This window comes from Emys orbicularis, chromosome 6 (assembly GCF_028017835.1).
Source record: "Emys orbicularis isolate rEmyOrb1 chromosome 6, rEmyOrb1.hap1, whole genome shotgun sequence".
Lineage (NCBI taxonomy): Eukaryota > Metazoa > Chordata > Testudines > Emydidae > Emys > Emys orbicularis.
Window position 1 is genome coordinate 12,950,942 of NC_088688.1, and position 26,739 is coordinate 12,977,680.

Sequence of the window (26,739 nt, forward strand, 5' to 3'; positions counted from 1 at the left end):
AACCTCACCCTCAGATGTTTCAATAAACTTCTATCACAGACTGGACGCCTTCCTAGTCTGGGCACAATCCTTTCCCCTGGTACAGCCCTTGTTCCAGCTCAGGTGGTAGCTAGGGGATTTCTCATGATTGCAACCCCCTTTGTTCTGTTCCACACCCTTATATAGCTTTGGCACAAGGCGGGAATCTTTTGTCTCTCTGGGTCCCCACCCCTCCTTCTAAATGGAAAAGCACCAGGTTTAAGATGGATTTCAGTACCAGGTGACATGGTCACACGTCCTGTGAGACCCCAATCCTTCATTCCTCCCAGCCTGATTCACAGGAAGGCCTGCAAGCAAACAGAGCCATCCACAGTCAATTGTCCTGGTTGATGGGAGCCATCAAGATTTCAAACCATCATTAATGGCCCACACTTTGCATAACTACAATAGGACCTCAGAGTTATATTTTATATTTCTAGTTTCAGATACAAGAGTGATACATTTATACAAATAGGATGACCACACTCAGTAGATTATAAGCTTTGTAATGATACCTTACAAGAGACCTTTTGCATGAAGCATATTTTAGTTACATTATATTCACACTCATCAGCATATTTTCATAAAATCATATAGAGTGCAATGTCACAGGGAAGTCTGTGGTAGAGAAGGGAATTGAACTCGCGGGGTCTGTTTGAGTGAGAGGGACATGGGCCTCTAGCAGGTAGCACCTGGTTTATTGTTAGTTTAGGAAAGATCTTGCAAATGTTACTGAAAGGCTATATGAGAACCAGGCCTCCCAAGATGAAACAAACAAAGCTGGATGTCTTTGATATAAGGTTTCACTTGTGCCGAACAAAAGAGATGGCCTTAGGCTTAGAGGATAAGAGATTCTACATTTTCGGCTTTGATCTGTACCGGAAGATTTATTCTAATAAACCTCTGAGATTTATTACAAACACTCATCTTGTAGTATGATACACACTGAGAATAAGTAGTTTGTATGATGATATTGCTGTCTTTTAATTTCCTACATGAGGATGTTTTTTCAGTGGGTGTGTAGCATGCATGTTCAATCCCTAGTATGCCAGCCAAGATGGCATCTGTTATGAATGCAAAAGTTCTAAGGAAATAGGTATTTATGTGCTCAATCAGCCCACTGGCCCATGTAATCCAGGATCTTGTCTCAGCTAGCAGCCAATGCAAGAGGCTTCAGAAAAAAGTGTAAAGCTTCCACCCTGGACAATGATGGCATTGGGGGACACGTAACATTTCTTCCTCACTCCTGGGAGTTTGTGGCTGGCTTTTGTGCGAAAGCAGGAAGGTTTATATGCTTTAAAGATTTCATGTCTGGTTTAATGCAGCTACCCAGCTTGTGCACACGTAATGCAACTGCTGGCTTTTGTGGAGGCATGTTTGGAAATGTGGTCACGGGCATACAGATGACTTTGATCATTAATTCGAAGAGATGGAAGACATCTATGAGGCTTTGTTCCTGATGGGTATTCTAGAGGAAGTCCTATTGCCTTTGTGGCAGTATTTGCATACCTCTCTGATAGACTTGATTTTCTTTTGCAGGTGCTCCTTTTCAAAGGTCTCAGCACCCTCATGCTACCTCCTGCCGGCACTTCCATCTGGGCCCCCAACCTCAGATCTCAGCTGACTTCCCTCTCCCTCACCCTGTCCAGCCACAGCCAGGGCTGAACCCTCACATGGCGACAGCTCACCAGCATAACGGCCCACTACACCAGCCCCTACCACCTCTGCCAGCCCTGCCGTTTCAGGATGTGACAGGACCCTCCTTCCTACCTCAGGCGCTACACCAGCAATACCTCCTCCAGCAGCAGCTCCTCGAGGCCCAGCACCGCAGGCTCATGCCTCATCCCAGGTGAGTGACCTTTCCACCAAGAAATAGGGCAGCCAGCTGCAAGCCCTGAACTAACCCACCCCAGCCAGCCCATGGCTCTCAAGGGCGATGTCTCTTCTTACATTCGAGACATAACAATACAAGCTCAGCCCTAGGGTAGCTGGGGCTGACACCAGTGTCATCAATGGGGCTCACACACATTTAAATCAGGGCTGAGTTTGGCTCCAGGTCCTGTTCATGGAGCGCAGTAAAACAAAGTTGATGTCAAAGTTGACTTGTTGGATGTCAAAGCACATTCTACACACATCTGACCTGCTGGAGGGGATAGATACCCCGGCCTGATTTTCAGATGCAGAAGTCCATGAGACCTTCTGAGGTTAGAATGGAGGGATGCCCCTGTCCTCTTAGGGTCTGAAAAGTGGTTCTGAACAAATGATAGCCTGGCAGGGCCGGCTCCAGGCACCAGCGGAGGAAGCACGTGCCTGGGGCGGCACATGCTAAGGGGCGGCATTCCGTCCATTCTTGGGGCGGCACAGTTTGAGCGGCTTTTTTTTTCTTTTCTTTTTTTTGCTTCGGCAGTTCGGGCAGCAGTCCGAGCGGCTTTTTTTTTTTTTGCTTGGGGTGGCAAAAATGGTAGAGCCGGCCCTGTATCCTGGGGCCCCGCCTTTCACTCACTTCCTATGACATTTGGTTTCTAACTGTCCTTGCCACAGATTCAGCCAGCACCAAAGCTGTCTGTGCGTCTTTCAGGGTGAGGTATCATCAAGAGGAAGAGAGTCTGCAGAGCAGATTTTCAACTTCTGTTGCACCTATGCAATTGCAGTACAACCACCTAGATAGAATGGGATATGTAGCTGCTCAGCTCTTCTGAAAATAAGCCACTAATTTTTTTTTTCCAACTTAAAAAAAGTTCCAGCAATAGTGGAGTTCACAGTTGTGACTATGTATGAAAAAATCATTGAGTGATTCCTTACAGAAAACACCTGAGTGATGTGCCCATAAAGCTCAGAAAACTCAGATGCGTGAAGGAAACTCATTAAGAATATAATATATATATATATATGTATGTTTAGTGGTGGGTCCTAAAAGCACATGGGAGATCAGAATAGGTGAAAGTTACACAAAGGTAATGGGGAAAACATTTGGCTTCTTAATTATAAGACTAGTTGGGGACATGAATTTAAAAGTACTAAGACAGAGTCTTCTCTCTCACTAGTGTAACTCACCTGAAGTCATTGGAAGTACTGCTGTAAATGACAGGAGAATCAGGATGACAGTTTTAAAACTGTACGTAATCTATACTGGGCAACAGAGAAAATGGGTAGTTTGTATGAGATATATAAATGTTTGCGGGAGGTTTCACAACCTTATAGGAGACTTTATCACATATTCTGGGTCTGTTCACTTATATGTGAATATTATGGGAAGGCAGAGGATCATCATTCTGGGTGCAGGCTTGATGCTATAATCCAGCTGAATGCAGAGTAAATGATGCTTCTGATTTGAAGAACATTTTGTCCAGGTAGGCAACTTGGCTTCACACTGGATGGATGACTGCAAAGAGAATAATTTTAATTCAACAGAGATGGAAACTGACGTCAGGCCTTACCCTGACTGCATTTCTTGAGAGAGTGGTTTGTATAAAATATAGGACGGGGAGACCTATTTGAAAACATATGGAAACCATTTGTGGGTTATACTAATGGATCAAGAATTAAAGCATGAAACTTTGCAATAATGCTGTGTTTGGAAGGATTGCTGCAGAGTGAAGGTTCCTCCTTTCCATATGTTTTCCTTGTTAAAGGTGTTTTCTTATACTCTTCTTGTGCTTGTTTTGTTTTGCATGGGTCAGTTCTTTAAGTGGGTGTAATGATCAGTAGCAAATATATTTGTGGCTAGGGTAATGATGATATGTTTATTACTTAGTCGTACACTGCACTCTTCTGAAACCATCCAGTGCAGTTCTACATAAAAATGTCCTCAGACGATCAGATCAGTGGTACATCTAGTCAATGGGTTGTTGACTTTGTGGTCATGGGCTCCTGGGGGATTCACAAATCAGGTAATAGGTTCACAACCCCTATGCCTTTCTCACAATGTTACATGGGTGATGCCAGCTATATGGGAGGGAGTTCTCAGGGGGTCCCAGTATGGAAAAGGTCAAGAAGCGCTCATCTAGTCCAACATCCTGTTCAGGGAAACAGCTAGTACCAGAGGAAACTGCAAGAATCTCTGTTGCTGGCAGCTGTGGAATAGCCTGTTTACAGGGAAAGTTTCTTTCAAACCCTTAATAAGGAGAATCTGGTTTATGTCTTGCAGCGTGTGGGTTCTATTGTGACTCTGTGCAAAATGGAACCTATTTACTCAGCAGATTAACTCCATTTGGGCCATATCCAGAGTTCTTTACTTAGATTTACTCAGTCTTTGCTCAGGCAAACTGCCATCAGTATCAATGTATGCAGTGTACTTGTACCTCACTCACCCCATCAGCGTCAATGGGAGTTTGACTACGTAACAACTGAGCACACAGGTTTGACCCTTTGTATGTTCAGAGCCTCATCTGCGTACTTTAGGTCTTGTTTACACACAGTTTTTGTCTCTCTCTAACGATATCAGTTTAGAAACCGATATTGTTAAAGCACAGCAACCCCATAGTGTGGATGCATTTAAAGTAGTCAAGAGCTGTGAGTAGACCAGCCCTTAGACACTGCTTGTACTACCTCCTTCTTCTCTTAGCCCTGCAAAGACAAAACAACTAAAGGAGAGCAAGCTGGGGTCTATTCTGGCATATCATCAAGAGAAGCAATATAATAAAATTCCAGGATTGTTATTCTGAAGCCTAGAACGTCAGAGTCAGTGTGAAGTGATGGATACAGCTACAAGCAGGTTGAGAGCTCTTTTTTGTTTAGACTGTCACCAGGTTGAATCGTCACTGGAATTCACAGTCTGTTACCGTCCAATTTTTAAGTGTTCAGCCATTTTGACTTTACAAACTCCACCCCTGGGATGTACAGCTACAATAAGGCATATATCTATGCATTGCCTGGAGTCCTAGACCACTGTGATATCAGAGATAACTCAACCAATCACTGCCAGATTTACTTAGGGTTGCCAACCCTCCAGGATTTTCCTGGCGTCTCCCGGAATTAAAGATTAATCTTTAATTAAAGATTATGTCATCCGATGAAACCTCCAGGAATACCGCCAACCAAAGTTGGCAACCCTATTTACAGCTAATTTGCATGCCACAATTTCATTGGCTGTATGAAGGAGACTGCACAGATGGTGGATTGCTTGGCCCAACTGCCACACTCAGCTGCTACTACCTGTTGACTAAATTCCAGGGGCAGGGCCCAAGTCTTCTCCTAGTTACCATTTGTGGAGACTCCTGTGGAACCCCATTCATAACAACAGGTTAGTAAGTTGAATGTGGAGACAAGGATGGATACAGAGGGTATAACTGGGTGCTGAATTAGGCTTGCAGATTCTGTATTATGATTGACTTACCCATAGCCAGTAAGTATATCTTTTGACTTACAGCTTTGAGGCTGTTTGTGGTGCTGATGCTCAAAAATAACTTACTTTTGTTTTTGCTTGTAAACGGAGTAAGTTTGGATAAAGTGCTGGAAAGGGACTGAGGTGACCTGGATTCTACTCCTGGCTCTGCCGCTGACCTTCCATGTGATCTTGGGCAAGTCCCATCACCGCTCTGCCTCTGCTGCCCATCCCTCTCATCCCTTGCGTGTCTTGTCTGTCACCCCTTAAAAGTGTGACCATTTAAATTGCTGCTGTTTTCTTGCCTTATTTACTATTATGTGCTTAGGGTGTGATATAAAAATAAAATTCCACAGAAGAGCAATATCTTTCCCCCCTCTATTTTAAAGAAAGGAAGGAAGATGTGTTTGGTGAGGGAGCTCTAGGTACACAAAGTTTTACCTAGCAATCTGCCCATATCTTACCCTTCTGACAGCATTTGGCCATGTCCTTCTCACCTCTAAACACGCTTGCCCTTGTGCTCACCCCTGCAGGCGGACTCAGGAGCGCATGTCTGTTCAACCTCATCGGTTACACCCAGGCTTTGACTTCGGCCACCAACTGCAAACTCCTCAACCCATGGGGCCCCAGCCCAGGTATCTAGCTGAAGGCACAGACTGGTAAGTCTTTCATTTCCCCTGGTGTTTTGGATGAGGCATAAAACCAAAGCCATAAGCAACCGTGGTCATTAAAGATCATGGCCCCTGGGTATTATGGGAAAATGTTTATACTTTGACTCGCTATAATAAATTAATGATAATGTTCCCATGACACTTTTCACAATATGATAAAACTTTGCACTTGTATAGCAAGTAGGGGCGTTAACCCCAGAGGCCCAACCAGACCCCAGCTCGGGTAATTACATTTCCCTATTTATATGCCGCCTGCAGTTTTAGTTACATCTAGTGGGGCAGATTTTCTGCTGCATACAGTATATGCTGGGTGCAGCAGACTGTCATGGAGCCAGTTACAGCATCCCGATTCTCTGCCTTAGCCTCTAGTCAAACTAGAGCAGACTGGAGGCTGCTCTCAACGGTCCTAGCTGTCTCTAGTTCCCTACTGCATTGTGTTCTGGGATTCCTCTCTTCGTGGTCTGCACTGGAGGGCCTATGGAGAGGGAAGGATAGAGGCCAGCAGAGCTAAGGCACATTGAGCTAGAGAATCTAGCCCAGAAATTCTTCACTTCTGCTCCTAACTGGTGGTTTAAAGTTGCCATGTGCTGTTAAACAGCTGCCATGCTCCATTGCAGAAGTGGCTGCAATTCAATGAGTGTGGGTGTCAATATGACAGCACATAATGGAATTTCTGTTGTTTTTGTTTCAGTTTCCTTTTTTTAAGACCCAAGGAAATGACACCCAAAACGATGTCAGCGGCACATTATGAAAGTTGCAAAATCAGGCACCCAAAAGTTGGGAAATGCCAGAATTAAGATTGCATGTCTTAATTTTATCCCCTTGTGCGTACGCATTACGAGACAGTCTTTAGTGACATGATCACGTACTATTTATTCGGCCGGACTCCTGCCTCATTCAGTGCACAGGAGGGTGATGCTCTGGGGATGAATCAGGGCTGTGTAGGGAAGGAGGTTGTAATCTGTAGAACTCCTATGACTTTGGTTGCAGCAGTTGGAAGGTGTGTATCTATTGTGTGCCTGGGAGATTGCAGGCCTAAGCTCGCCCACGACTAAAGGCAACCCCCCACCCCAGCGGGAGGGGCCAGCGGTCCCAGGCCACAAGTAAATGCAGGGGACAGCAAATGAAAAAAACTGGAGTGGGAGTGCAGGTCATAGGACAAAACTTCGGTGTCCAGAAGAGGACACTGAGCAGAGAGCCCCAGACGGTACCCACTGCTCCTCAAAGGCATCCAGGGAGTCAGTGGATGCTGCCCAGAGGTGTGATTGGATAAGGGACTGGAAATAGAAGAAAAGCTGCCTATAGCACCTGGGATTCCCAGGTGGTCTCTCATCCAAGTACTAGCCAGGCCCAGGGTTAGTTTAGCTTCTGAGATCAGACAGGATCAGGTGCATTCTATCTGTTACGGCCTTGGAAGGTGTGTAGTGGATGAGGCAGGGATTGCAGGAAGAGAAAGGTGGATCTCTTGGTTAAGGCAGTTGAATGCTGCCCAGATCTGGATTCTGTCCTTGCCTCTGTCACCGTGTTATTGTGCAGTGGGAGGCAATTCATTTAAACCAAACTTTTCACAGGAATTGTGTGTTCCTCATTTTCTGGGTTCCTGATTTGAGAGCCTGGGGTCTGATTTGTGGAAGTGCTGAATACTCACAGCTGAAACTGAAGTCAAGGGGAGCTGTGCTTGGAACAGATACAGAGCTGTGTAATGCTAAGTACTCTGAAACATCAGGTTCTAGATGTCTCAGATTGGGCACCCAAAACTAGTAGATACTTTTGACTTTGATCTCTCTGTACTTCAGTTCCCCATCTGTAAAATGGGGATAATAGCACCCCTCCTCTCCTGGGGGTGTTCTGAAAATAAAGAAATAAATTAATACGTGTGAAGTGCTCGGCTACTGTAGCAACGAGAATGACAGAAAAGCCCACCAGGAAATTAATCATTCTATTGTCAGGACACGGTTTGAATAGTGTGCAGTGAAAAAGGCATGTGTCTACATTGAACGATGAGGGAAAAACAAATTATTGAATAGCTGCTCAATAAGTGAGCATAGTCCATTCTGCGCACTGAATGTGGTGGGGCTGCTGTAGAAAAAATAGCATGTGGTCATGTAATTAAAGACTGGATCATAATGCATATGCACAAGGGGGACGAATTAAGGTTGCATAGACAACTTGAATCCTGGCATTTCCTAATTTGTGACTTTGGAACCGTTGAAGTTCAGTATACATATGGCCTGATTCTTCTGTCTCTTTATCTCGAGCATTCCCATTATTGAAACCAACGAGAGCAGAATTTGGCCCCGTTTCTATGCGCTGACAAGTGCTTTAGATTTAGCGCTCTGTGTGTGTATGTCTCTGTGTGTGTGTGTGTGTGTGTGTGTGTGTGTGTGTGTGTGTGTGTGGTGTTAATTATGCTCATTATAAAGCACCACTTGACCTCCTATTTTTGCCTTGGTTGTTCAATAATCTTATAAAACTGAAGGAGTGGCTGTCAGGAAATCATATAGTATATGTGTATATATACCTTTGGGTGACTCATCTCCCCTCAGGGTGCTTGTACTAGTCTATCCAGTGACAGATGTACAAACATTCCTGTAACGTATTAATACATCAGTGGAGACTGCGTTCACTTGAAGGCAAGGGAGTGTATTTTTACATGAAAAGGGGATGGGTAGAATTGCTGAAAGTGATCAGATATCTCCAACAGCCACACCTTTATTAAAACATAAAACAGTCCCTTTGGTCACTCAAATTGTCTTCTGAATATGCATTTAGAGAGTACGATCTAACCTTTATCCTGGCTCTAATCCTTCAGTTATTATTTCCAAGTGAGATGAGTCCTACAGGCATTGCAACAAGATGTCAATCTATGATGTCCATGCATCAGAATGCTGTGCCGATGCTGGCTTGTGCTAGAATGTTGGTGGTGGTTGTTTTTGCTTTCCCCAGCTAGCTTGTCATATTTATTCATTTCAAAATGCGCAGAAAACGTCCAATGTGGTCTGTTAGTTGGGATCCTCCTGCCTGTGAAGCAACATCATGTAGCGGGCGTGATTTTTTTTTTTTTAAAGTTAGGTGCACAATTGTGTGATTAATTTGGTGATGCAATTATAGTGCTGCAGTTGCGTGTGTACATTGTGTAATTGTGCAGACACGTGACGTGCACTTGAGGATGCCTTGTCATATGAATAGGACACCAATCTATCTGACTTTTCCAGTCGCATGCTGTATAACCTTAGACAATTAACTTCACCTTGGTGGGCCTCTGTTTCTTTTGCCATGTTTTATCTATTTTGACTGTGAGATCTTTGGGCAGGGATTTTTCTCGGTGTGTGTTTGTACAGCTCCTAGCAGAGTGGGGCCATGATCTCATTTGGGGCCTCTAGGCACTAGAGTAATTTACATTATAATTGGTGTAGTGGGGGGAAAGGGATTTAACACTCTTGGGGTGGGCCTATCATGAAACAGTTTGTTTGCTGTTCTCCATGTAACTCAGTCCTCTCACAACACCATGCACTATGTGGGTCTAAGGGAAGGTTAGTGAGACGATTCTTTGGGATACATGCTATGACTGGGGTCCCGGGGGGAGCCAGCTGAGGTCACTCAACCAGGGTGAACTGCAAAGAATGGGGCAGACAATCCCCAAAGCTGGTGGATATTCCAATACTTAGATTTACCAAGCCAGCACTAAACAGCTTTTGTTATATCTTACTGGTTATTCAGAAGTCCAAAACGCAGTTCCTTTAAAGTAACCCAGCCTCAGGCCTCCACCTAGTTACCCAAGTCAGATATGATGAAGATTAATGAAAAACTTATTTCATCATATAAAAAATTCTACCAATTCCAAAGGATCGGACACATTACCAACCAGGTTAATGAATATTCCAGATCTTACCCAAACACACGCTTACAGCCAATTCTTATTAACTAAACTAAAATGTATTAAAAAAGAAAGAGAGAGAGTATGGTTAAAAGATCAATATACATACAGATGAGTTCAATACTTGAGGTTCAGATTCATAGCAGCGATGGTAAGCTTTATAGTTGCAAAGAGTTCTTTTAGATTTTAGTCCATAGATTATAGTCCAATGTCCAATATGATATTCAGGGCGGTCCAGTTAGCACTGGGATCTCAATCTTGTGGCTTAAGCTTCCCCTGCATTGAAGCATCAAGCAGATCCGAGATAAAAAAGATTGGGACCCAAGCATCTTTTATATACAATTCAGGCCTTCTTTGACAGGTTAGAGTCCCTCGGGGAACAATAGGCCCTCATTTTCTAAGCATTGTTGTTAATTATTCACACAGATTAACATAAGGCAATTGCCTGTTTTTCCACCATTCACAGGTGAATTGCTATACACTTCAAAGAGAGATGAATACAGAGATATCCCACGTTTACAGTTCATTTAAATGCTAGGATGTTCTTTTCGCTCTGAATTACCAGAATACAGCATAGACAGGGACTGTTGAGTACATTCTTGACCACTACCCGTATATAAGGAGGCAGTCCTTGTGGCACCTTAGAGACTAACAAATGTATTTGGGCATCAGCTTTCATGGATTTATACCTGATCCTGTATTTTTCACTTCATGCATCTGATGAAGTGGGTTCTAACCCACGACAGTTTATGCCCAAATCAATTTGTTAGTCTCTAAAGTGCCACAAGGACTCCTCGTTGTTTTTGCTGATACAGACTAACACGGCTACCACTCTGAAACCTGTACCCATATATATGTAAATACACAAAACCACAAACATTATCTCCCCATATGTCTTTAAGGGTTGAATTTGAGTCATTCATCCTGCAGGATGTTTAACCCTGTCTGGCCATGTACCACGCATGCTGAGCTCAGGCTCTGTGCTACAAGCGAGGGGTGTGATTTCCCTGCTGGTGTATGCAGACTTGGGCTAGCACTCCTTGAGTTAGCATGAGTATAAATAGCAGGGTAGCCAGGGTCGTAACGGAGGCCTGGCTGAGCTGTGCCGAGTACAAACCTACGTGAAACCAGTGGGTATCTACTCTGCGTGGCTCAGCTGTGCGGCCCCTCTGCTGCTGCGGCTACCGGGGGCTACCTTGCTATTTATATTCACACTGACTTGATGAGCACTAGTGCAAGTGCATGTACACGAACAAGGAAATCACACCCCAAGCTCATAGTGTAGATGGAGCCTCCGCTGACTTTCTCAGCTTCCTGCTGCAGGAGCAGAGCCCTGCTGCTTGGCCCTCTCAGCCCTAGCAATCAGTACACGGTGGTGTGCGTTTCAAAGCACTCTATTCAAGGAAAAGAATTAGAAATCGGTGGCTGATGGTAGGCACCTAAAATGCATATTTAGACACCTGTATAATAGTGACTTGGTTTGCAGAGGCGTAAATACCCCGATTTTCTCTCACCCTAAATGGAGCCGTGGGTGCTCCGCATCTTTGAAAATCTGGCCACTTTTAGGTAGATGCCAAAGTCTGGTTTTGGGTGCCTAACTTTGGCCATCCAAATTTGAAAATATTGATCTTAGTTTTTAAAAGAAATGAAAGCGGACGTTCTCCTTGACACTTCTAGACCCCCTAGCCAGTTGGGCCCACAGCCACGGGGAGGTAGGAAAACCTGAGATATACAGACAGGAGAGGCTTAATGGTCTCTTCTTAGACCCTGATCCTGCAAAGACATCCATGCAAACAACCTCCTGCACCAACCCCAAGTTCCAATGGCTACAGTAGAGCTAAGTATCAAAGGGGTAGCCATGTTAGTCTGGATCTGTAAAAGCAGCAAAGAGTCCTGTGGCACCTTATAGACTAACAGACGTATTGGAGCATGAGCTTTCGTGGGTGAATACCCACTTCTTTGGATGCATGTAGTGGAAATTTCCAGGGGCAGGTATAAATATGCAAGCAAGAGTGAGTAAGGCTAGAGATAACGAGGTTAGTTCAATCAGGGAGGATGAGGCCCTCTTCTAGCAGTTGAGGTGTGAACACCAAGGGAGGAGAAACTGCTTTTGTAGTTGGCTAGCCATTCACAGTCTTTGTTTAATCCTGAGCTGATGGTGTCAAATTTGCAGATGAACTGAAGCTCAGCAGTTTCTCTTCGAAGTCTGGTACTGAAGTTTTTTTGCTGCAGGATGGCTACCTTTAAATCTGCTGTTGTGTGTCCAGGGAGGTTGAAGTGTTCTCCTACAGGTTTTTGTATATTGCCATTCCTAATATCTGATTTGTGTCCATTTATCCTTTTACGTAGGGACTGTCCAGTTTGGCCGATGTACATAGCAGAGGGGCATTGCTGGCATATGATAGCGTATATTACATTGGTGGACGTGCAGGTGAATGAAGCGGTGATGGTGTGGCTGATCTGGTTAGGTCCTGTGATAGTGTCGCTGGTGTAGATATGTGGGCAGAGTTGGCATCGAGGTTTGTTGCATGGATTGGTTCCTGCGTTAGAGTTACTATGGTGCGGTGTGTAGTTACTGGTGAGAATATGCTTCAGGTTGGCGGGTTGTCTGTGGGTGAGGACTGGCCTGCCACCCAAGGCCTGTGAAAGTGAGGGATCATTGTCCAGGATGGGTTGTAGATCACTGGTGATGTAGATCACCATCATGATATGCTGGAGAGGTTTTAGCTGGGGACTGTATGTGATGGCCAGTGGAGTTCTGTTGGTTTCTTTCTTGGGCTTGTCTTGCAGTAGGAGGCTTCTGGGTACACGTCTGGCTCTGTTGATCTGTTTCCTTATTTCCTCATGCGGGTATCGTAGTTTTGAGAATGCTTGGTGAAGATTTTGTAAGTGTTGGTCTCTGTCTGAGGGGTTGGAGCAGATACGGTTGTACCGCAGCGCTTGGCTGTAGACAATGGATCGTGTGGTGTGTCCGGGATGGAAGCTGGAGGCATGAAGGTAGGCATAGCGGTCGGTGGTTTTTCGGTATAGAGTGGTGTTAACGTGACCGTCACTTATTTGCACCGTGGTGTCTAGGAAGTGGACCTCCCATGTAGATTGGTCCAGGCTGAGGTTGATGGTGGGGTGGAAGCTGTTGAAATCGTGGTGAAATTTTTCCAGAGTCTCCTTCCCATGGGTCCAGATGATGAAGATGTCATCAATGTAGCATAGGTAGAGAAGGGGCATGAGTGGACGAGAGCTGAGGAAGCGTTGTTCCAGGTCAGCCATAAAAATGTTGGCATATTGTGGGGCCATGCGGGTGCCCATAGCGGTGCCACTGGTCTGGAGGTATATATTGTCATCAAATTTGAAATAGTTGTGTGTGAGGATAAAGTCACAGAGCTCAGCAACCAGTTGTGCTGTGGCATCATCAGGTATACTGTTCCTGACAGCTTGTATTCCATCTGTGTGTGGGATGTTTGTGTAGAGAACCTCTACATCCATGGTGGCTAGGATGGTGTTTTCTGGAAGGTCACCAATGCATTGTAGTTTTCTCAGGAAATCAGTGGTGTCACGGAGATAGCTGGGAGTGCTGGTGGTGTAGGGTCTGAGTAGGGAGTCCACATATCCAGACAGTCCTTCCGTGAGGGTGCCGATGCCCGAGATGATGGGGCATCCAGGATTTCCGGGTTTGTGGATCTTGGGTAGTAGATAGAATAACCCCGGTCGGGGCTCTAAGGGTATGTTGATTTGTTCCTGTGTTAGTGTAGGGAGTGTCCTGAGTAGATGGTGCAGTTTCTTAGTGTATTCCTCAGTGGGAACTGAGGGAAGTGGCCTGTAGAATTTGGTATTGGAGAGTTGTCTGACAGCCTCCTTTTGGTAGTCAGACCTGTTCATGATGACAGTAGAGCTAGGCATCGATGCAGGATGCCATTGTAGGAATGGGGTCTTAGATTATAATAAGGTCCTTGAAAGCAAAGAGTCGTTACTTTCTCTGTATAGCATTATGCACACCTATGCCGCTATTATGTATGTCTATCATAATAACTAGCAGCAGAGCCACGAATAGACAACTGGACCACACTGCTTCTCCCTCTCTCTCTCTCACTCTGAATTCTTAATCTTCTCTTTTCCACATTAAGTATTACTGGGGCAGCTTTTAAATCTCTCCTCATATGTCAGTCTCCCTCCTGCAACACCTTGCATCCTTCTGTGGGCCTTCTTCTGGTCTGAGGCTTGGCAGCTCTGCTCCATTTGAGATCCCGCGTGACAGGAGGCATGGTACAGCCAAGCAAAGGGCAGGAATAGGCCAGAGGAATGGCAGGAGTGGGCGTTGGAGTTCTCTCCTCCCCTCAGGATGTTTCAAGCAGCAGTGCTGCCAAAGACTTCTACAGTGACTGTGTCTTCATGTCTGTCATCCGCTGCTGCGGGAAAGCAGCTTCCACAGTCACTTGAAGAAATGTTTTGATAGCTCATAACGAGCCTCAGTGCTGGCTGCTCTCTTCCTCCACTTAAGGAAAAGGAAGTTTGAGGATGGAATGAAAAGGCAATCCCTCCGTTCTCATTAGCTTCGCTTTGGCAAGTGCTAATACCGTGGTTATTAGAGTGCCTGCTTTTGTAACTCTGATAAAGTAACCAACATTCAAAGCACTGTTTGCTATGAGATTTCTCTTGCTGGAGAGCCAAGGGATCTGTTAATTGAATTACTGATGGAGATAACGTGCTAGCTCTCTGCCCTTGGACTCCAGGAATCAAGAGGGTGGGGTTTGCCAGCACGTTTTAGCTCACAGGTTTGTGTCTGTGTGTGCGTGCACAGGAGGGGCTCCCCGCTGGAGGGCTTATGGAGATCATAAATTTCTGTCTGGTGAAAGCATGAGAAATGCATTGAGACAAACTGTGTCTTTTTTCTGAGATTACAACAGTGGTGGATTCTCCATCTCTAGATGTCTCCAGATCAAGATTAGATGCTTTCTGGAAGAGATGCTTTAGCCAAACGCAAGTGGTTAGGCTCAACACAGGAGTAGCTGGGTTAAATTCTTTGGCCTGTGTCACACAGGAGGTCTGACTAGATGATGATCTAATCTATGAACAGACTAGATGATCTAATGGTCTTTTCTGGCTTTAAAATTGATGAACTTCTATCCTTATGACTCCAGCCCACTTTCTGCCCCATTCCCCTCAGATGTATTCCTTGCCCCCTCCTATATATGGCTTCCTTGTCTTTGTTTTCTTTTAATAATAATTTTGCAGTTCAGAGGCTTTGGGCACCTGACTGATTAGGGTAAGGTATGTACCATCTCGCTTTGTGCTGTGAACCACTGTGCTCTCATAAGCCAAGCAATTGTAGATGAGCTTATCCCTGGGATGGTAAAACTCCAATGACTACATAAGTGCTGCAGAAAGCATTGTAGGTGGGACTCTGCGTCAGCATTGGACCATTACCTTTGTGATCTGTTAGGGGTTCTGTTCTATGGGCTGGGCCAGTTTTGAATATTATGTGAATTCCAGCGCTTGACTATGTGGTGGTGTTAAAGTTCCCACAGTCATATTTGACCAAGTCCTAGCGGTGTTCTGGCTTAATTCCAATTTGGTATTATTCTGCCTACCTAAAATTCTCCTTGTAGTTTCAGTTCTTCTCTCCCTGTGCCACTGTTGCTGTACTCTGTTAAACGGATGCTTTGTTTCACATTGGAAGTGATTGCATTTTAGTGGCGGGGGAGGCATCTCCTATGTTTGTAAAGTATATAAGCAAAGTATGATTAGTATTAATAAAAAAATAAAGTGGAACAGGCAGATTCTATAGCCAGTAGAATTACTCCAGATTTACACTGGCGTGAGCGAAAACAAAATCTGGCCTGTTCTGAACCAGTTGATTCACATTGCCTTACCCGTCATATCCTGGAGGACTAATAAGGCTACTAAATTTTTATTCATCCACCTATGAAGCCAGTGGGCCTATTTCTCTACTGCCTTGCACATATGCAAATCATGACTCTTGCCACCACTTTACACTCACCTTGACAAGGTGTACGTGACTTGCACAAAGAGCAAGACCGTGGAGAATCGGACCTAGTTCCGCTCTACTGCAGTGCTGTAAATGTGGAGTAACTACCGATGTCAGTGGCATCACTCTGGATTTGCACCATTGTAGCTGAGAATGGGACCCAATGAACTGCGTGCACGGTATGTGAGAGCATACTATGAATTGTAACTGGCAGCGTATAAGGGCTCAGAAATAAAGTGAGGCATGTAAAAGGAAGATTGGATTTATATTTTCTGTATATATGTATTTTTGGTCTCTTTCTTACAGGGATCTTAGTGTTGATGCTGGACTGACACATGCCCAGTTCCAGGTCAGGCCAGTTCCTCAGCACTATCAACATTATTTAGCTACGTCTAGAATGCACCATTTCCCCAGAAACACATCCTCAACGCAGATGGTAAGTGAAACACTTCTGCCTGGAAATGTTGTATGCATTGTCTGCCAGAAGGCAGTCAAAATAAAGGCTGTTATCTTTCCATCACCTGTCTTCTAAGAGTCCCACTTATCTCTGGCTGTGGGAGGGAGTCTGCCTGAGAGGATAAGGTTGCGTCATTGTACTCGTTGGGCAGGAAAAGTAAATTGGATTAGTTCTATTACCTTCAGTGGAGCTACACCGATTTTACACTAGCTGGCCCACAAAATCTAGACAGAATGGAAAAGAGATGGAACACTGTACCACTGTAGATATTAGGGTAAATTCCGCTCCCAGCTAAACCACTGTAAATCCAGATTAACTCCATTGAAGTCAATGGAGTTTCTCCAGATTCATACTGGTTTAGCTGAGAGCAGAATTTGAGTAATTGGTCCTGATGCTCATTTAGACTAAGCACTGTTTACACCATTCTGGCAATGTAAAGCAGCCTTGAAGTATATTTAAATGTAATTTAATCCCTTTGTAGTGCCAGAGTGGTGTAAAGGGACTTTAGGAGATCAGACTAGAATCTAGATGATCATGATGGTCCCTTCTGTCCTTAAAGTCTCTGCGTCTCTGAGAATCCTTCCTGCTGTATCTCCTTCCACTTAAAAGGATCCTTGACACAAATCTTTGAAGCCTATTCCTAGTAGCATTTTAAAGGAGACCAACAGCATGAAGATCACCCAGGTATTTTTTTGACGAGGTGTTACCAATATAACTCCTGCAGTATGTTAAAACTAAACCAATTATTCACTTTTCACCATTTGTGGTATTAATTGTATGAGTTCAAAAATCATCAGTCAGATCCTCCCCCCAAAAAGCTTGCTCTCAAAAACAAATGCTGTTTTGGGGCCCCTCTCCTGATTTGTGACTCTTTAAGAGAAGTCCCCACTCTCCAGTTTGTGTGTGATTGTATCAAGATGAGATTTTAATGGGGATTGGGAATCTATTATCCTCGACAACCTTTCGGCTGTTTGTTAACTTTCTGCTCTTCACTCGACACTGATGATGATCAGTTTCACTTTGGCTATGTCTACACTAGAGACTTCACAGTGGCACAGGTGTACCGCTGCAGCTGTACCCTGCAAGGTCTCCCGTGCGGCCGCTCTATGCCGATGGGAGAGAGCTCTCCCATCAGCATCATTAACCCAACCCCAATGAGTGGCGGTAGCTATGTTGACAGCAGAGCGTCTCCCACCAACATAGCGCCATCCACACCAGTGCTTCTAGCAGTGTAACTTATGTCGCTCAGGGGTGTGTTTTTTCACACCCCTGACTGACAAGGTTTATCGACAAAAGTGCTAGTGTAGACATAGCCTTAGTGATACTCTCCTGCTAGCAGGATGTTGTGTTTTGGATGTTGACCCACAGTGTTGCCAACCTTAGCAATTTTATTGTGTCTTGTGATATTTGGTGGGGGTTTTGTCTGGCTTTTTTTTTTTTCTTAAAGTCCCAAGCTCCTGGAATCATGTGACTATGTGAGAATCCAAGCTTTCATTTTTTTCTTTAAAGTAAGTTTCTAGTGCTCCTGGTTTCAAAGAAAAGCTTGACAATGTGACTCAAATGCTATGTAAATGGCTAAAAACCAGAGGACAAATAAACAGAACCCAAAATGTATTGCTGATTATTTTTAAGCTGATCTCATGATTTTTGAATGCCTAGGGTTGGCAATACTGTACACAAAATAAAAAAAAATCACAATTGTATTTTTCCTGAGAGTAGATTTAATTAATAAAAACTCTATGATTTCTACGTTTTAAAAGAAATCTTCATTTTGGGCCTCAAACTAGTTGTCAGTCTGCTCTGAAGTTTTGCGCTTTAAAAAGATTTGATTTGAAGTCAGGCTTTGATGTGCTAATACAGGTGATTGTCTTCCCCCTCCCGCACAGGTAGTCCATGAAATCAGAAACTACCCTTATCCTCAGCTTCAGTTACTTGCTCTTCAGGGACTGAATCCAAACAGGCACACGTCTGCCGTAAGGGAAAGTTATGAAGTAGGTACCTTCTGGTTTACATGATTGTTTAACCCCTTTTTGCTTCCCCTGGAACCTGCATATGTCCTGTCATACATTTTTAAAACTGTTTGCTATAGAACAGCCGTTCCAAACTGGAATATATGTGCTAGGTCCAGGAACGCTAAATAGATGTAGTTAGGGACTTATTCAAAGCTCATTGAAGTCAATGGAAAGATTCCCATTCAGGGGGGTTTAGATCAGACTCTTAGTGGTTCACACACAAATCCAGGTGTGGGGCACAGAGGAATTGGGAGCACACATTTTACAGGTGTACATCCAGGCAGGCTGTTTTGAAACTTTGGCCCAGTTTGTACCTTCTCTGTGAAACATACGGAGACAGTAGCACTTATCTGGCAAAATACTTGTGTCCAGATTATTTTAAAACATGTCATTTTAATATCAATGTGGGTGGCAATGAAGTCTAGCAATTACAGTAAGGTGTCCTGTGTACCAGGACTCCTGGGTCCTACTTTTGGCTCTGGCTCAATGTGTGGCCATAAACATGTCACTTAATTTCTCTGTTTCATTTTTCCTATCTGGAGATAAGACTCCACCTACTTCACAGGTGTGAATGGAGAATTAACTAATGTTTTATAAATCACTTATTTGTAGACAATGGCCTGACTGAAAACTGTTGATTCAAACACCCTGAACTTCTAAGTGTCAGAAACCCAGGTCTGGATTCTGTGGCTTGGGCCCATGTCTGTTAATTGTCATGGGATAAGGTCCTCTCATGGATTGGTACCGGGTTAAAAGATAGGAAACAAAGAGTAGGAATAAATGGTCAGTTTTCAGAATGGAGAGAAGTAAATAGTGATGTCCCCCAGGGGTCTGTACTTGGAGCAGTCTTATTCAACATATTCATAAATGATCTGGAAAAACGGGTAAACAAGGAGGTGGCAACATTTGCAGATGATACAAAACTACTCAAGATAGTTAAATCCAAAACAGACTGCGAAGAGCTACAAAGGGATCTCACGAAACTGGGTGACTGGGCAATAAAATGGCAGATGAAATTCAATGTTGATAAATGCAAAGTAATGCATATTGGAAAACATAATCCCAACTATACATATAAAATGGTGGGGTCTAAATTAGCTGTAACCACTCAAGAAAGAGATCGTGGAGTCACTGTGGATAGTTCTCTGAAGACATCCACTCAATGTGCAGCAGCAGTCAAAAAGCTAACAGAATGTTGGGAATCATTAGGAAAGGGATAGATAATAAAACAGAAAAGATCATATTACCTCTCTATAAATCCATGGTATGCCCCACATCTTGAATACTGCGTGCAGATGTGTTCGTTCCATCTCAAAAAAGACATATTGGAATTGGAAAAGGTTCAGAAAAGGGAATGGAACAGCTTCCGTATGAGGAGAGATTAATAAGATTGGGACTTTTCATCTTGGAAAAGAGATGACTCGGGGAGGGATATGATAGAGGTCTATAAAATCATGAGTGGTGTAGAGAAAGTAAATAAGGAAGTGTTATTTACTCCTTCTCATAACACAAGAACTAGGGGTCACCAAATGAAATTAATAGGCAGCAGGTTTAAACAAACAAAAGGAAGTATTTTTTCACACAACGCACAGTCAACCTGTGGAACTCTTTGCAAGAGGAGGTTGTGAAAGCCAAGACTATAACAGGGTTAAAAAAAGAACTAGATACATTCATGGAGGATAGGTCGATCAATGGCTATTAGCCAGGATGGGCAGGGATGGTGTCTCTAGCCTCTGTTTGCCAGAAGCTGGGAATGGGTGACAGGGGACGGATCACTTGATGATTCCCTGTTCTGTTAATTCCATCTGGGGCACCTGGCATTGGCCACTGTCGAAAGATACTGAGTTAGATGGACCTTTGGCCTGACCCAGTATGGCCGTTCTTATGTTCTTATGATAAAAGACTTCATGAAAGTGAAACATAGTATTATTAACATGAGATTATATTTTCTCTGAATAAATGGTAAGAAAAGAACCTTACATTCTATGTTCATCACAAAGCAGAATGAATCTGCAGGGATAGTCTTGGGAGATTGTCATATGCCTTGTGGATATTTTCTGCTTAAGGAGCTGCTGCAGCTGGAAGACAGATTAGGCAGCGTGAACCGGGGAGCTGTGCAGAACACCATTGAGAGGTTCACTTTCCCACACAAGTACAAAAAGGTGAGAAATCTGCCAGGGTTGAGTCTACAGGCAACTCTCCCAGCAGGTCTGACTTTCACTTCCTAAGGGAATGAGTTTAGCTGCTAGAGAAACATGTAATCATTCTTGTCCCAGGATTACTCATGGATAGGAAATGGGAAGAAACTTGGTGTGTGTGTGTGTGTGTGTGTGTGTGCGCGCCAAATTCAGGTTAGATTGAGGCCCAAACAAAGCCTCAAATCCAGATGGGAGGAATTTGAAATCCAGAATCCCTATGGTTCATCTCATGTTTCGTTATAATGTGTTGTGGGGATCGTAGGCTAAAGTGCCAGGGTAGCTCAACTGGTTGTGCCTCAACCTTCTCCCACTCAGCAATCTCAGTCTCAGTGCTCACACACATGTGTGTGTGTGTGTGTGTGTGTGTGTGTGTGTGTGTGTGTGTGTGTAAAGTCTTGTCATTTATGCACATAAGTGGTAGCACCTGCAGATTTCACACACACAGGCAAAGCTGCGGGTGTACTATATGTCCCTTTTGAGTCCAAGTCCCACACCAGGAAGACTCACGCAACGATGAGAGAATCTGCACTCTCCCTTCAGGAACAGTGACATCTCCAGATTTTGTGATCAAAACTCCAGGACATCACTTTATTTTTGATCTACAAGGGAGGAGGAAGGAAAGTGGGACCTGAGACTTTGACTCTGTTTTACTTGCTGGGCTGGGTTTAGATCATTCTCTCTCAGGAAAGGGAATGTGAGTGGAACTGGAAAGTATGGAAAACAATGGGAAAAGCTCATGGGCCGAATTCTACTTTCATTTATGAGCTCCGTTAAAGACACTTTTTCTATTTGTACAGCGCCAAGCACAATGGGGCTGGGGCTTATTGACATTAGCACAAGACAAGTAACAGTTGCCACTCCAGAGTCCTTGTGGTACCAGCAAGCCTGCTGACAGAGGGGGGGCAAAGAGGGCAATTGCCCCAGGACCTGGGCAATTTAAAAGGGCCTGGGGGCCCCCTGCCGCCGGCAGCTGCAATGCAGCGGAGCTAAGGCAGGCTTCCTGCCTGCCCTCGCACAGTACCACTCCCGGAAGCAGCTGGAATGGCCCTACAGCCCCTGGAGGGGGGGCAGGGCATCTCTGCACGCTGCTGCTACCCCGAGTGCTGACTCCGCAGCTCCCATTGGCCGGGAACTGCGGCCAATGGGAGCTGTGGGGGGCAGTGCCTGCAGGCAGCAGTGGGCGGAGACCCCCTGGGCCCCCCGCCTAGGAGCTGCTGCCAGAGGGGTGTGTCAGTCGCTTTTGGGAGCCGCCCGAGGTAAGCACCGACCCCTTGACTCCTTCCTGCACCCCAGCCCCCTACCCCAGCTTAGAGCCTGCACCCCACACCCTAACTCCCTCCCAGACCCCGCACCCTGCACCCCCTCCCGCATTCAAGCTCCCTCCCAGAGCCTGACCCCTCACCCCCTCCTGCACCCAAACTCCTTCTCAGAGCCCGACCCTTCACCCTCCCCCACACCCCAAAACCCCTGCCCCAGCCTGGTGAAAGTGAGTGAGGGTGGGGGAGAGCAAGCGACAGCCAGCGCAGGCGCAGCGCCGGCCAAATGTCAGGCGGACTGCGTCCACGCGGTCTGGGGGCCCATTGACTGTTCTGCCCTGGGGCCTGGAATTGCTGGCGGCGGCCCTGGGTACCAGGGTATTTTTAGTGGCATGGAAGTTACTGCAGTGAATGCTGAGTTGTGTAGAAAGGGTCACGCTTCTAAAGTCTACAGGAAACAACTATAACTGGCAGGTATATGTGTGCAGATACCTCCTGGGATATACAGGTGCAGCATCTGTGGGAATTGTGCTGGAATATCTGAGGGTTCAACTGGGATTGTTATTGTTCACTGGAAATGTTCAAGAGACTGTGGCGGTTTCAGTACCTAAGAATGAATCATGACATTAATTGTGACATTAATGACTGTGACTTTAATCATAGAAGTCATGAGAAAGTGGCTGCCTGGCCCCTTTGGGACGCTGACATTATTCTGTCTGCCTTTCCTCTCCTGGTACAATTTGACAGTTGGCGCATGAGTAGGAGCTGGCATCCATCCCGCTGTGGATTTTTGTCTGGGCAGGCTTCCCTAACCTGGTGGGTCCTTTCAGTTGACAATGAAGCGCTTGCTGTTCCGATTCCTCCAGCTGCAGAGGCTTTAGAGAACAGTAGCGAGTCAGAGTCTCTCCTTGTGTAATTACATTACGTCTTTAACCTTGTCACAGAGAAGACCACAGGAAGACAAAGCTGAGAAGGAGGATGGGGAGGAGTCGGACACCGATGAGAAATGCACAATCTGTCTGTCTATGCTTGAAGACGGAGAAGACGTGAGGTATGATCTTTCCCACAGAGATTTTCTGGCTCTCAGATTCCCCCCGCTTACTTCCATTCATTTCCTGCTTGGTTTGGATTTGATTTTATTGGAAATCGTTCACCGCTGCGTGAGTATGTTTTTAAGTCAATGCTCTTGTTCTGGTGAGCGCCCTTTGATACTCTGAGTGCAGGTGTCTGTAGGAAGCGAAACATCTTTAGGGTTCTCTCAAAGTCCATTTTATAAACTGGGGCTAAAGGGAGCTATGCTGCAGCACTAGGGCAAAGTTGTCAACAGTGACTTCTGCTTTTGGTCACCTGTTTCTGGGCCCCTGTGTTTTTAGGCCCACAGCACTGCAGATTTTAGTGCCAATCAGTATTTGTGTGGCGGCAGGAGCCAGGTTGTTAGATAGCTAAGTCGGTGGCAAGTCACACAGTTCCGATCTGTATGCAAGTCTCTATAGTTCTGGGGTGCTTGCATCTGGATTTTGGACTCAACCCATTATGACAGGAGTGGCTATAGGAAGACCTAGATTTCAAGTTCAGGGAGGCTTGGATCTGGGGTTTTGCTTCAGGTTCCTCTTTAATCCAGCTGATCAGTGCACGTGTGTTTGGGAGGTTAGAGGGGGACGACAACCAGAGTTTTCGGAGCCTTAAATGAGCACCCAAAATTGGAAGCTGGGTCATGGCCACTTAGGAAATTTTGGATTTCTTGGCATAAAGTTCCCGCTGCCGTGAGCCAGAATGGCAACACAACGATGCTGCAGACAGCATGGAATGGTTGCGACCTTCTGTTGTACCCTAAAGTAACCAACCTGCAATAAGATACAGTAACTCCTCACTTAAATTCATCCCGGTTAACGTTGTTTCGTTATTACGTTGCTGATCAATTAGGGAACATGCTCGTTTAAAGTTGTGCAATGCTCCCTTCTAACGTCGTTTGGCAGCCGCCTGCTTTGTCCACTGCTTTCAGGAAGAGCAGCCCGTTGGAGCTAGCTGGTGGGGGCTTGGAACCAGGGTGGATTGGCAGCCCCCCTATCAGCTCCCCCCTCCCCTAAGTTCCCTGTGCAGCAGCTGCCTGCAGTTCAGCTGTGTCCCTCCCCCCACTGCCATGTGCTGCTCCTGTCCTCTGCCTTGGAGCTGCTCCCCAAGACTACTGCTTGTTGTACGGGGGGAGCGGGCAAGTCACGGTGTGTGTCTCTGTCTCTGTCTGCTATGCTCTCTCCCCTCCCTCCATGCCAGCTGCCTTGTAGAGTGAGGCTACATTAACAACCAGTTAACCCTTGAGGGCTCAGCCAAATGCTAGTTCATCATTTAGCAGTAAGGCATTCCCTGGGAAATATCCCACCCTCTGACTTCACCACCTCAACCAAACTTCACAATCATCATTGCTGTCTACCAGTATTAAATTGTTTGTTTAAAACTTATACTGTGTGTGTGTGTGTGTGTGTATGTATATATATATACACACTATATATTATCTGTATAGTCTTTTGTCTGGTGAAAAAAATTTCCCTGGAACCTAACCCCCTCATTTACATTAATTCTTATGGGGAAATTGGATTCGCTTAGCATCGTTTTGCTTGAAGTCGCATTTTTCAGGAACAGAACTACAACATTAAGTGAGGAGTTACTGTACTTTGGCTGTGCTTATCACTGAGGTCCTGTCTTGTGTCCTAGCAAAACTTTATTGCAGCATTGAATTAAGTGGGGGTAGGAGCCAACTCCATAGACATAAAGTGACGAGACTGAAGATTCAGGGCCTGCTTCTGTTCTCCCAACAATGCTACATACGTAGTGCTGGAACCCTAACGTCAGCGGAGTTACTCCTGGCTTGCACCAGCTGAGTAAGGGCTGTGCCGATCTATCCTGCTGAAACTTTGGTCCAATCACGGGCAGCATGTAGGCATGGCCCTTTGCTGGGGAGCGGGACAGGGCTCCACCGAATGCAGGAGGAAGGGACTGTGACTCAAGAAAGGGGTAGCCTGCTTCTGCAGATGAGCCCAATCCAGGCTGCCTGGAGAGCCATGGCTACCTTCTCCCTGCCCCCACCACGTACTTCTTCTGGGGCACTGTGCATCTTCAGTGGTCCCATGGAGGAACCAATCCCTGCCATCCTCCATACACCTGGGTCATGCAAGGGCACATGCACAAGGGTTAAAGGCACTGGCCCTTCACTTTTTTTTTTTTTACGGGTGCATGTGGGATACTTTGAAAATCTTGGAAATAAGGTGCTGGGTGCAACCGGTGACTGTTTTTGCTAGGGCTGTGTGTGCAAACGCCATCCAGGCCGCTCAGCCTGGCCACACTTAAACGATACTGAACTGCAACAAATAGAGAGGCCAGAAATGTTACCAGTGAGGGTTGTTAACCATTGGAACAACTTGCCTAGGGATGTGGCGGGTTTTTCCATCCCTCTTTAAATCAAGCCGGGTTAGCTTTCTAAAAGAGTTGCCATAGTTTAAACAGAAGATGTGGGCTTGATGCAGCAATTACTGGGTGAGGGTCTTTGTCTTGCGTTATGCAGGAGGACAGACTAGATGGTCATAACGGCCCCACCAGGCCTTGAAATCCATGAATCTATAAACATACTAAATGCAGAATGCTTGGTTCTCTCCCTCGCTGTATCCTATATGTGGTTGTGTTTGTCCCTTTTCCACCCGCCTCACGCACATCACTGCACCAACTGTAACAGGCATTGTGATTCTCTTTTGCAGGCGTTTACCCTGTATGCATCTATTTCACCAAGTGTGCGTGGATCAGTGGCTAGCAACCAGCAAGAAGTGCCCGATCTGCAGAGTGGACATTGAAACACAACTTGGCTCTGACAGCTGAAAGAACCAATGCGGTGCACCATTTTCCTTACCAGGTCATATGGCCATAAGCCCTTGCAGCAAAATTTTGCCTTCTGAGCCATTTGATTTAGAGGAAAAGTCTGCAAGCACATTAGCGAAAAGAAGGAATTGGTGGTACAATATCTAGTGGTAGGAGAGGATCCTAACAGCCATATTGGTCCAATGCATGGGAGCTGGTATTCCCAGAGCTAGAAGGCCCTGTGCTACAGAAGATTTAGTATCGATCATGAAGGAACTAGTGTGTGGTTAGTTTGGCCTGTCAATCCTGGATTTCACAAGGATTGTATATATACCTCTCGAATAAGTAGACACATGTTAGGGGGTCTTTAGCTATTTCTGTGGACAGCAACTGGAGCATGTTAGCTTAAGAAATGTTGTGTTTGGTGCCCTAGTCATCTTGTGGTGGACATGTCGCTGTTAACCTAATTTGCACCAAATATTTTTTTCATAGATTCCTTATTTTGGTGCCTGACTGAAATGTGGCAGAGGGGGGGAAAAAAAAAAAGTGAAATCTTCCCACCTTTAGGGAAAAAAAAAAAGAGGTGAAATAGCAAATTCCTGTTTACAGTTAGAAGGATCCTGCTCTTTGCCTCGTCTGCGTTTATTTCTTTGATTCTGTTTACAGTGTGTTGCTCATTTAGAGAAGCCTAAAAAAAAAAAATAATCGGAATGAAATGAACAAAATGAGAGACAGAAGTTTTGTTCTTGCTTATCTGCTGGTGCTGGACACTTTATATTGGGCAGGTTCCTGGGACTGATTCTGCTTCTTTTGCTTCCATAGCTTAACGATGTGCTTTGGGGCGCAGCATCCAAGGAGGGCCACTCGGTGTTTTATTATTGTAATTTTTCCTACCACTGTCTCATCTTCCAGTGCAATTGCAGTGGCTCCTGCAATCTGTATGGCCCGTTGATGTCAATGGGAGCCGCAGGTGGTTCCACGTTTCTCCAGACCAGGCCCAGAATTCCCCAGTGGAAGTTGTATCAGAGGCTAACCTGACACCACACCTGTGGTGAAAGATCCATTGTCTGCTTGCTGGAGAAAGAGAACCTATTAAGCTGG

The 26,739-nt window shown here is 45.2% G+C and overlaps 1 protein-coding gene and 1 pseudogene across 1 annotated transcript in view; one reads left to right on the top strand and one right to left on the bottom strand.

The window, feature by feature from the left end:
* The window catches only part of ARK2C (arkadia (RNF111) C-terminal like ring finger ubiquitin ligase 2C), a 106,713-nt gene extending 81,054 nt beyond the window's left edge, over positions 1 to 25,659 (top strand). The window contains exons 2-8 of the mRNA XM_065407037.1: positions 1,558 to 1,867; positions 5,875 to 6,000; positions 16,179 to 16,308; positions 18,216 to 18,320; positions 20,408 to 20,503; positions 22,740 to 22,846; positions 25,542 to 25,659. Coding sequence (XP_065263109.1) covers positions 1,558 to 1,867; positions 5,875 to 6,000; positions 16,179 to 16,308; positions 18,216 to 18,320; positions 20,408 to 20,503; positions 22,740 to 22,846; positions 25,542 to 25,659 — 992 coding nt within the window. The remainder of the gene's footprint in view (positions 1 to 1,557; positions 1,868 to 5,874; positions 6,001 to 16,178; positions 16,309 to 18,215; positions 18,321 to 20,407; positions 20,504 to 22,739; positions 22,847 to 25,541) is intronic.
* On the bottom strand, positions 7,309 to 7,428 carry LOC135880719 (5S ribosomal RNA; annotated as a pseudogene).
* Positions 25,660 to 26,739: the final 1,080 nt, after the last annotated feature.